General features: G+C 41.0%; 1 protein-coding gene across 1 annotated transcript; it reads left to right on the forward strand.

Annotated features, from left to right (window-relative positions):
* The first annotated feature begins 1,779 nt into the window (after positions 1 to 1,779).
* LOC100136512 (interleukin-10) lies at positions 1,780 to 9,854 on the forward strand. The gene is made up of 5 exons (XM_045705802.1): positions 1,780 to 2,156; positions 3,863 to 3,922; positions 5,525 to 5,686; positions 7,729 to 7,791; positions 7,917 to 9,854. The coding sequence occupies exons 1-5, from the start codon at positions 1,983 to 1,985 to the stop codon at positions 8,010 to 8,012; spliced, it is 555 nt and encodes a 184-aa protein (XP_045561758.1). The 5' UTR covers positions 1,780 to 1,982; the 3' UTR covers positions 8,013 to 9,854.
* Positions 9,855 to 12,233: the final 2,379 nt, after the last annotated feature.

Consider the following 12,233-nt stretch of genomic DNA (forward strand, 5'->3'; position numbering starts at 1 on the left):
TGGTGAAAGTGACTATGCATATATGATGAACAGAGAGTAGCAGTAGCGTAAAAAGAGGGGTTGATGGGTGGTGGTTGGTGGGACACAATGCAGATAGCCCGGTTAGCCAATGTGCGGGAGCACTGGTTGGTCGGCCCAATTGAGGTAGTATGTACATGAATGTATGGTTAAAGTGACTATGCATATATGATAAACAGAGAGTAGCAGCAGCGTAAAAAGAGGGGTTGGGAGGCACACAATGCAAATAGTCTGGGTAACCATTTGGTTACCTGTTCAGGAGTCTTATGGCTTGGGGGTAAAAACTGTTGAGAAGCCTTTTTGTCCTAGACTTGGCACTCCGGTACCGCTTGCCATGCGGTAGTAGAGAGAACAGTCTATGACTGGGGTGGCTGGGGTCTTTGACAATTTTCAGGGGCTTCCTCTGACACCACCTGGTGTAGAGATCCTGGATGGCAGGCAGCTTAGCCCCAGTGATGTACTGGGCCGTATGCACTACCCTCTGTAGTGCCTTGCGGTCAGAGGCCGAGCAATTGCCGTACCAGACAGTGATGCAACCAGTCAGGATGCTCTCGATGTTACAGCTGTAGAACCTTTTGAGGATCTCAGGACCCATGCCAAATCTTTTTAGTTTCCTGTGTGGGAATAGGCTTTGTCGTGCCCTCTTCACGACTGTCTTGGTGTGTTTGGACCATTCTAGTTTGTTGTTGATGTGGACACCAAGGAACTTGAAGCTCTCAACCTGCTCCACTACAGTCCCGTCGATGTGAATGGGGGCGCGCTCGGTCCTCCTTTTCCTGTAGTCCACAATAATCTCCTTAGTGCTAGTCATATGAAGACATAACAATTAAAATATATTGAGTGGACAAAACATTAGGAATTTCCTAATATTGTGTCACCCCCTTTTGCCCTCAGAACAGCCTCAATTCGTCGGGGACATGGACTCTACAAAGTGTCGAAAGTGTTCCTCAAGGATGCTGGCCCATGTTGACCCCAATGCTTCCCACAGTTGTGTCAAGTTGGCTAGATGTCCTTTGGGTGGTGGAACATTCTTGATACACACGGAAAAACTGTTGAGCGTGGAAAAACCCAGCAACATTGCAGTTCTTGACACAAACCGGTGCGACTGGTACCTACTACCATACCCCGTTCAAAGGCACTTAAATATTTTGTCTTTCCCGTTCACCCTCTGAATGGCACACAATCCATGTATCAATTTTCTTTAAAAATCCTTATTTAATCATACCTCCTCCCCCTTCATCTACACTGATTAAAGTGGATTTTACAAGGTGACATCAATAAGGGATCATAGCTTTTCACCTGGATTCACCTGGGTCAGTCTTTGTCACAGAAAGAGCAGGTGTTCATAATGTTTTGTCCACTCAGTGTAGCTGCATCCTTGACATTATTAACCCTAAGAAACCAGAACGCTGCCGTGACGGACAGAAACACTTACAAAGCAAATTTAACAGAAGATGCAAGTTTTTTTGATTTTTTTTTGTTAATGATTCATGTATAAATATCTATTCCATCTCTCTATTTCTGTCCAAGGTTCTTAAAGAACATGAGTGAATATGAAATGAGAAGGAAGGGAGGGAGGAGTGAGTTGTCTCTCATTACACACACAGAACTTTCCCTAACGCAATAAACATGTAAATGACTGAATATGTTGCATCATAAAACATCAAGTGTGAGATGTTTTAACCCTAGTGCTGCCAGGAACTCCCTCCCTCTAACCCCCATCACCAGATCACATGACCGACTGTGTTCGCATCACAGGAGGAAACAGTTTGAGGCGTTTCTCAGGGTATAAATGATGAGGGGTTTTAGGCCAGAGTTACACATGCTCTCCTGTCTACTCTTCAAGAGGACAACCACGACCCGGCGCACTCCACTTACCAGGAGAGAGACACCAGAACCAGAAGTAGAGTGTAGTACCCAGTTGAGTGTGGAAACAATAGACTGCAGCACCAGTAGACTCCAGGATGACTTCCTACTCCTCTCTCCTCCTATCCGTGCTGCTGGTTGCAGCGCTGCAGTGTGAGCATGCCCAGTGCAGACGTGCACCGTGCTCCGACCGTTGCTGCTCCTTTATAGAGGGCTTCCCCGTCAGACTGAAGGAACTCCGCACATCCTTCTCCACCATCAGAGATTACTATGTAAGTTCTCTCTCTCTCTCTGTACACTATACTACATATGTAAGTACTACATATATACTATACTACTACGTAAGTCAAGGGCATAACTTTGTGTTGGATATTGGGGAGGGGGGGGGGTCAGGGTCACTTGGTTCCAGTGTGAATTCTCTTTAGGGGGGTCCGGGGCCATGCCCCCGTGAGATTATAAAATATATATATATATATACATACACACAAATAGCTATGAAATGGTTATATCTGGTGAATTTAAGGGAAAATACATCCCCCCCCCAAAAAAAAAAAAATCTGATAATTTTGTCAATATCACAACTGAAACACTTTAATATTTTTCTTATTATTTTAAACTGTGTTCTTACTCTTAACAGTTCAGAAAGTCACCAACAAGCTCAAACAAAAACTTCAGAAACACATAGCAACAAATCATTGTCATTCACAATTTAAAAAACTCCACCTCCTTAAAATAAAACTATAAAACTAGGCCCTGCCAGGAATTATTTTTTCCGTTTTCCAAAAAGGGACACCTCAGTCAATATTATTCCTAGAGATTTTTAATTTATACATGCCGAAAGTTATTGTTAAAAAGGTTTAAAAAAAAAAAAACATACATATTCAATAACAGTCAATAACCGGTTGCAACTTTATACAAAGATGGGTCTTTGTGTGTATATATGGTAGAGAGGGCTCAGATTTTTAGTCTCAATTCACTTAAATGCACCAAATACCTATTGAGGCATATTGTTTTTCTATCTCTGGGAAGCGGGTTTTGTCCTGGTGGATATGACAGACAGCAACATGGTTCAAACTGCTTTGTATCAATTGTTGAGCGCAGCCATGCCTTCAATCTCCACGACAACCAAATTAAATCAGAACGCAGCCAACGACGTTTGTTACAGTCAGGCTACAGTCGAGCCAAGATGATGTAAATTGCGGTAAATTGCTTTACCAGACTGCCTTGTAACTCTGATGACCTGTTGATCCTCGCCCTGTGCCTCAACATGGGCAGTGGTCTCTCTCCCTCTCTCTCTCTCTCTACTGACTGTCTCTGACCCCTGCCATGACAACCAAATGAAAATCAGAATGCAGGCAGCATCTGTTTTGTTATAGCACTTGGTAATCGATGGGACGATTGATACCGGAGCTCCCGATAACTAGTTTCAAAGTAACATTACCGCTTGATCAATGATCGTCCGGAGCTTCGTTTGATCACGTGGTTTACAAAATCCCATTGATTTTCGCTGTGTGTTCGAGCGCTAACTTTGATTCCGAGTTCCTTTCGAAACGCCGACCTCTAAACGTCACCTGCTCAACGGGTAGAGAGAAGATCTCGGGGACCAGAACACTCGCTGACGACAGCTAATTGGGTCAAATCCCAGCAAGACATATTACATTGTTGTTCAAACTATTTGTTTAGTAAAAGTAGACGCTTCTGTCCTAAATAATGACTTCAGTTTCAGTTTTTGACAGCAAAAAAAAAAAAAAAAAGACAGGAAAAAAAATAAGGAATTGATAGTAAGGCAACTAACCACGACGCCAGAGAGACTTGATGCATATTGTGGAAGAAACATAGATATATTAGCCTTCAGTAAGCATTTCACTGTACCGTTTACACTCACTATATCCTGTGCACGTGATGAACAAACTTTGATTTGAGACAAAACAAGCGTCAGGGAACAGAGTCTAAAAACTGGGCTGTTTGTTGTCTACAGGAGGCTAATGACGAGCTGGAGACTTCCCTGTTGGACGAAGGCATTCTACACCACTTGAAGGTGAGTTCACATTATTCTGTCTATTCTAACAGCAGGATAGAGTTTTCTATACTAGTTATAGTGATGGCTATACTGGTTATACTGATGGCTATGCTAGTTATACTGGTTATACTGATGGCTATACTGGTTCTACTGGTTATACTGATGGCTATACTGGTTCTACTGGTTATACTGATGGCTATGCTAGTTATACTGGTTATACTGATGGCTATACTAGTTATACTGGTTATACTGATGGCTATACTAGTTCTACTGATGGTTATACTAGTTATACTGATGGTTATACTGATGGTTATACTAGTTATACTGATGGTTATACTAGTTATACTGATGGTTATACTGATGGCTATACTAGTTCTACTGGTTATACTGATGGCTATACTAGTTATACTGATGGTTATACTGATGGCTATACTAGTTCTACTGGTTTTACTGATGGCTATGCTGGTTCTACTGGTTATACTGATGGCTATGCTAGTTATACTGGTTATACTGATGGCTATACTGGTTCTACTGGTTATACTGATGGCTATACTAGTTATACTGATGGTTATACTGATGGCTATACTAGTTCTACTGGTTTTACTGATGGCTATACTAGTTATACTGGTTATACTGATGGCTATGCTAGTTCTACTGGTTATACTGATGGCTATACTAGTTCTACTGGTTATACTGATGGCTATACTAGTTCTACTGGTTATACTGATGGCTATACTAGTTATACTGGTTATACTGATGGTTATACTGGTTATACTAGTTATACTGGTTATATTGATGGTTATACTAGTTATACTGGTTATACTGGTTATACTGATGGCTATACTAGTTATACTGGTTATACTAGTTATACTGGTTATACTGATGGCTATGCTAGTTCTACTGGTTATACTGATGGCTATACTAGTTCTACTGGTTATACTGATGGCTATACTAGTTATACTGTGGTTATATTGATGGCTATACTAGTTATACTGATGGCTATACTAGTTATACTGGTTCTACTGATGGCTATACTAGTTATACTAGTTATACTGATGGCTATACTAGTTATACTGGTTATATTGATGGCTATACTAGTTCTACTGGTTATACTGATGGCTATACTAGTTCTACTGGTTATACTGATGGCTATACTAGTTATACTGGTTCTACTGATGGCTATACTAGTTCTACTGGTTATACTGATGGCTATACTAGTTATACTGATGGCTATGCTAGTTATACTGGTTATATTGATGGCTATACTAGTTCTACTGGTTATACTGATGGCTATGCTAGTTCTACTGGTTCTACTGATGGCTATGCTAGTTCTACTGGTTATATTGATGGCTATACTAGTTATACTGGTTATATTGATGGCTATACTAGTTATACTGGTTATATTGATGGTTATACTAGTTCTACTGTAGTATTTCCATGCCAATTTGTGTTGATTTTATTAACAGAGATGTAATTTTTGAAATCAACTTCCAATGTACTCCAAGAGTTGCTGGATAGTTTCCTCAGTATAAATGTCCTTCTCTTCAGTTAGTGTTAGTTAGTTAGTTACTCTTCCTCTCCCTGTCGGTGTGATATTAATGAGGTTTGTTTCCTCTTCAGAGCCCGGTGGGGTGTCACGCTATGGACAGCATCCTGAAGTTCTACCTCGACACGGTGTTGCCCACCGCCATGAACAACAGAACGCAGAACAACCACTTTAAATCTCCCATCGACTCCATCGGAAACATCTTCCACGAGCTGAAGAAAGAGATCGTCCTATGCGTAAGTAGACTGGACCGATACGTAGACTGGACCGATATGTAGACTGGACCGATATGTAGACTGGACCGATATGTAGACTGGACCGATATGTAGACTGGACCGATATGTAGACTGGACCGATATGTAGACTGGACCGATATGTAGACTGGACCGATATGTAGACTGGACCGATACGTAGCCTGGACCGATAAGTAGACTGGACCGATATGTAGACTGGACCGATATGTAGACTGGACCGATACGTAGACTGGACCGATATGTAGACTGGACCGATATGTAGACTGGACCGATACGTAGCCTGGACCGATAAGTAGACTGGACCGATATGTAGACTGGACCGATACGTAGCCTGGACCGATATGTAGACTGGACCGATATGTAGACTGGACCGATATATAGACTGGCCATACATTCTCTGCTGTTAGGTGCTTATCTAATCAAGATATGTGTTGTATTTTTCATGCATTTTTTTTTTTTTATACATTTTAAAATGTATCTTCCACTAACAAAAAATGACAATGCAATGCATTTTAAATCCCACTTTGTAACGCAACAAAATGTGAATACTTTCTGAAGGCACTGTATATAATCTGGTCCTATATAATCTGGTCCTATATAGTCCTATATAATCTGGTCCTATATAGTCTGGTCCTATATAGTCCTATATAATCTGGTGCTATATAGTCCTATATAATCTGGTCCTATATAATCTGGTCCTATATAGTCCTATATTGTCTGGTCCTATATAATCTGGTCCTATATAATCTGGTCCTATATAATCTGGTCCTATATAGCCTGGTCCTATATAATCTGGTCCTATATAGCCTGGTCCTATATAGCCTGGTCCTATATAATCTGGTCCTATATAGCCTGGTCCTATATAATCTGGTCCTATATAATCTGGTCCTATATAATCTGGTCCTATATAAGCTGGTCCTATATAGCCTGGTCCTATATCCTGTGAAAGCGTTCTGAGTGTATGATGTGAAAGTGTCATGATGTGGTTTGGTTAAGGTCACAGGGATATTGTTGAGATGATATTTCCATGGTTGTGTTTCATGTCATTAAAGCTCTGTCAGGTTGTATGACATAGTAGTAATATACAAGCCTCGTCAGAAACATCCGATTTAGGAGCCAGCTGGCGGTCTAAACCCCAAAACACACAACACGGCTACTTCCTAACGTACACAGCATCCAACAAACCTACTGTTCCCACGCTACAGACAGACAGACAGACAGACAGACAGACAGACAGACAGACAGACAGACAGACAGACAGACAGACAGACAGACAGACAGACAGACAGACAGACAGACAGACAGACAGACAGACAGACAGACAGACAGACAGACAGACAGACAGACAGACAGACAGACAGACAGACAGACAGTGAGAGAACGGAGAGAGAGAAAGAGACAGACAGACAGACAGACAGACAGACAGACAGACAGACAGACAGACAGACAGACAGACAGACAGACAGACAGACAGTGAGAGAGAGAACGAGAGAATGTGTGTTTTGTGTTCCCAGTATACTTTTGCAGCAGCCAGCACTCTGCATCCAATACTGCTGCGTGGTGCAACAGTCTACTACTATAACAATCCTAATCTCTCTCTCTCTCTCTCTCTCTCTCTCTCTCTCTCTCTCTCTCTCTCTCTCTCTCTCTCTCTCTCTCTCTCTCTCTCTCTCTCTCTCTCTCTCTCTCTCTCTCTCTCTCTCTCTCTCTCTCTCTCTCTCTCTCTCTCTCTCTCTCTCTCTCTCTCCCTCTCTCTCTCTCTCTCTCTCTCTCCCTCTCCCTCTCTCTCTCTCTCTCTCTCCCCTCTCTCTCTCTCTCTCTCTCTCTCTCTCTCTCTCCCCCTCTCCTCTCTCTCTCTCTCTCTCTCTCTCTCTCTCTCTCTCTCTCTCTCTCTCTCTCTCTCTCTCTCTCTCTCTCTCTCTCTCTCTCTCTCTCTCTCTCTCTCTCTCTCTCTCTCTCTCTCTCTCTCTCTCTCTCTCTCTCTCTCTCTCTCTCTCTCTCTCTCTCTCTCTCTCGCTCTACAGAGGAACTACTTCTCCTGTAAGAAACCGTTTGACATCAACGAGTTCATCTCCTCGTATAAGAAGGTAAGTCTCCTTCAGCCTCTCAGGGAGTGAGTTGAATGAGTGTGTGTGTGTGTGTGTGCGCACATATGGCGCGTGTGTGTGTGTGTGGTTCCTCTAACCTGAGTGTCTGTTTCCTGTGTGTCTAGATGCAGGATAAGGGCCTGTATAAGGCAATGGGAGAGCTGGACCTGCTCTTCAACTACATCGAGGAGTACCTGGTCTCTAAGAGGCGCAAACACTGACCCATGACCCTGAGCCTGGACCAATCAGAATTTGCCAGAGTTCTGTGACTAACCCTAACCTCTAATAACCTCCAAAGCCCAAATATCTGGGACTGTGTCATTGTGGAAGACCGTGAGACTAAAGTTTATGGGTCCTGAGGACCTGCTCTCTACGTTACTAGTCTAGTCTCTGGTCCTACTCTTTAGTTCTGAAAGAACACCTTCAAGAATTACTTCTGAGGACTTCATCATTACAATATAATATGTGGCATTTAACTTTTATCCAAAGTGACTGAGAGTACTGCTTTTCATACATTTTTGTTTGTATGGGTGGTAGTCCCAGTGGGAAGCAAACCCCTGTTTCTGACCTTGGCTGAGCTTGCAAGCGTCACGCTCTAAGGCACACAGGACCTTTTCTTTAAAAAGTCCCTGAACCACATTTAGTCTCAGGTTAATCAAAACGTTTATTACTGAGTCATATTGACTGAAACATTCTGCTGTAAAGTATTGCATCAAATGTGTAGCATTTTTTTAAATTTTTTTTTTAGGATTGACTTTCTGCACCTTCCTTCCTTCCTTCCTTCCTTCCTTCCCTATGGTATCGTCACAACGTTAAACTAGCCACCATGTGGAATAAGGAATCATGTGTTATTATAAATGTGTAAAAACCAGTGAGAATGGAAATCTAGGCTATACATTTACCAGTGTGACAGAGAATGTACCTTTAACATGTTTTAATATGTGATCATTGACTGCTTTTAAAAAATATATATTTTAATTTTTTTACCTTTATTTAACTAGTCAAGTCAGTTAAGAACAAATTCTTATTTTCAATGACAGCCTAGGAACAGTGGGTTAACTGCCTTGTTCAGGGTGCAGAACGACAGATTTTGTACCTTATCAGCTCGGGGATTCGAACTTGCAACCTTTCGGTTACTAGTCCAACGCTCTTACAGTATATTTACTACCAATATCAGTATTGATTTAAATTAAAACCGTCCGTGAATATAAGTGGAACGCATCAAAATGTTTATTAGTGTGGCTTGTGAAAAAGTGTGGCTATACGAATTATTTCTGACATTATTATTTCAGACAACTTTTTAAAAACTATTTATACTTTTTAAAACTATTAAAAACTTGTATTGAACTTATTAAACTTCATCCACTTTCATGGGATTTCCTCGAAATTCTAAAGCTTCCGTGGTTGAAAACTCCCAACATTCTATTCACAATAAACAATGTAACTTTTAACAGAAATCAGCTACTTCGACCATTTTCCAACAACATTGACAATAACTTAGAGGGTTTCCAAGAGAAAAGCCCAGAATGTGCAAAGCTGTCATCAAGGCAAAGGATGGCTACTTTGAAGAATCTCAAATGTAAAATGTATTTGTATTTTTTTAAACACTTTTTTGGTTACTACATGATTCCATATGTGTTATTTCATAGTGTTGATGTCTTCACTATTATTCTACAATGTAGAAAATAGTAAAAATAAAGAAAAACCCTGGAATGAGTAGGTGTTCTAAAACATTTGTGAGGTAGAGTGTATTTTCATTTAACCTTCATTTAGCCAGGTTAGTCTAGTTGAGATAAAAATCAACTTTTCCATATCTCTTTTTCAAGAGATTTTAACAAACGGGTGTTTTAGCTACAATGTTTTTTGTATTTATTTATGATTTTATTTTTATTTTTTTACTTTCTCTGCTCTGCAGTTTTAAAATAAAATGTTCTACTTTGGAACGTTTTTAGTTTTTTACCTCAGTTCTTCTTTTAAACTTTAAAATGTAAAGCCTTTTTAAGTGTTCCACATTCTGTTGTAATGCCTCAGCGACGACACAAATAAAAACCTTCTGAATCTGATCTCATCATGTGCTGCTTCTTCTTCTTCTGAAATAGCAGAACAGCAAATTTGAATGAGATGTCTTTGGGTGTTGGATTCCAAAGAGGCATACAGTACAAACTCACCACCCGCCAACCCCTCTTTTTACGCTACTGCTACTCTCTGTTCATCATATATGCATAGTCACTTTCACCATATCTACATGTACATACTACCTCAATCAGCCTGACTAACCGGTGTCTGTATGTAGCCTCGCTACTTTTATAGCCTGTCTTTTTACTGTTGTTTTATTTCTTTACTTACCTATTGTTCACCTAATACCTTTTTTGCACTATTGGTTAAGCATTTCACTGTTAAGGTCTACTACACCTGTTGTATTCAGCATTTCACTGTGAGGTCTACTACACCTGTTCTATTCAGCATTTCACAGTAAGGTCTACTACACCTGTTGTATTCAGCATTTCACTGTGAAGTCTACTACACCTGTTGTATTCAGCATTTCACAGTAAGGTCTACTACACCTGTTGTATTCAGCATTTCACTGTGAAGTCTACTACACCTGTTGTATTCAGCATTTCACTGTGAGGTCTACTACACCTGTTGTATTCAGCATTTCACTGTGAGGTCTACTACACCTGTTGTATTCAGCATTTCACTGTGAGGTCTACTACACCTGTTGTATTCGGCGCACGTGACAAATACACTTTTGATTTGAACTCTGAAACACATATGATTCTTTGACCTCTGCTAAATAACATTAAAATGTAAAGACCGTTTCGGTGAGTACAGATTATTTTTCTACATTAGATACCATGTTTCTAACACTAACTGACTCGAGGCTTGACACCATGCACTAAACCATAACAGCAGACGTTAAGCTACTGGTGTCCACACTCTTAACCGCAAACATGACCCACATAGAAGACTTACCAGCAGGCAGCCCTGCACCAGAGCACTTACCAGCAGGCAGCACACCTTTACTGGAACGAAAACCCTTCTGGCCTCACCTTGTTTGAATATACAAAATGAGACAATTTGAAAGGAAAAACGTGTTGAAACGAAACCTTAGTCTGCATATTTCGTCTGACTGAGACGATTCTCTATCTGTGGTTTTTTCATCCGAGGGAGATGCTGATGCATTTCTGCAGAGAGAGAGTGAGAGAGAGAGAGAGAGACGTGTGTGTGTGTGTGTGTGTGTGTGTGTGTGTGTGTGTGTGTGTGTGTGTGTGTGTGTGTGTGTGTGTGTGTGTGTGTGTGTGTGTGTGTGTGTGTGTGTGTATTCTTGTAAGCACTGAAACTAGTCAGAGATTTGTTAAGAGGAAATAGACGTGTAACTCTAATCTTTGAACGTGCATCAAAAGGCAGCAGTGAAACAGTAATAGTCAGAATAGTACTTAAACCACCAAGTACTCACGCTCTGTTTAAACCACCAAGCAATTCATAAACGCTATCTTGCCGAGAGCATCACCTGAAGATTAGAAGGTGTTGACTAATCTAGTGTGCAGGCTTATTTAAGATAGACAAACAGGTGCATTATGAGTGTCTGATGAGGATATCGTGACCGGTGACACCTCAGTAATGGATTATGCTTGCATCTTATCTAAATCTCCAACGAGAGTCATTCACATACACATTGTCACAGGGTACAGGGTTAAAAAGGTGTTGACTAATCTAGGGTACAGGGTACAGGGTTAAAAAGGTGATGACTAATCTAGGGTACAGGGTACAGGGTTAAAAGGTGTTGACTAATCTAGGGTACAGGGTTAAAAGGTGATGACTAATCTAGGGTACAGGGTACAGGGTTAAAAAGGTGATGACTAATCTAGGGTACAGGGTACAGGGTTAAAAAGGTGATGACTAATCTAGGGTACAGGGTACAGGGTTAAAAAGGTGTTGACTAATCTAGGGTACAGGGTTAAAAGGTGATGACTAATCTAGGGTACAGGGTACAGGGTACAGGGTTAAAAAGGTGTTGACTAGTCCAGGATACAGGGTACAGGGTTAAAAGGTGATGACTGATCCAGGGTACAGGGTTAAAAGGTGATGACTGATCCAGGGTACAGGGTACAGGGTGAGGGTTACTAATCAGTGTGCTGGTCTGCATGGTTGTCAGGAGAAATGCAGCTGCATCCCAAATGGCACCGTATTCCCTAAATAATGCACTATGAGCCCTATGGTCCCTGGTCTAAAGTAATGCACTAAATAGGGAACCCTGGTCTAAAGGAGTGCACTAAATAGGGAACCCTGGACTAAAAGTAGTGCACTAAATAGGGTGCCATTTGGGACATAGCCTGTAAATTAGCTTTTTAGAGAAAAAAACCCGTGGTTTTCACACTACACAGCTGATTCAAATAATCAACGAATCATCGAGCTTTGATCATTTGAATCAGCTGTGTAGT

Source organism: Salmo salar, chromosome ssa22, assembly GCF_905237065.1.
Source record: "Salmo salar chromosome ssa22, Ssal_v3.1, whole genome shotgun sequence".
NCBI classification, from domain to species: Eukaryota; Metazoa; Chordata; class Actinopteri; order Salmoniformes; family Salmonidae; genus Salmo; species Salmo salar.

Bases quoted from the DNA above. Each gene is read 5' to 3' on its own strand.
- LOC100136512 (XM_045705802.1), top strand. From the start codon at position 1,983: ATGACTTCCTACTCCTCTCTCCTCCTATCCGTGCTGCTGGTTGCAGCG. The intron at 2,157-3,862 runs GTAAGTTCTCTC...TGTTGTCTACAG, and splicing joins CCACCATCAGAGATTACTAT to GAGGCTAATGACGAGCTGGA. The intron at 5,687-7,728 runs GTAAGTAGACTG...CTCGCTCTACAG, and splicing joins AGAAAGAGATCGTCCTATGC to AGGAACTACTTCTCCTGTAA.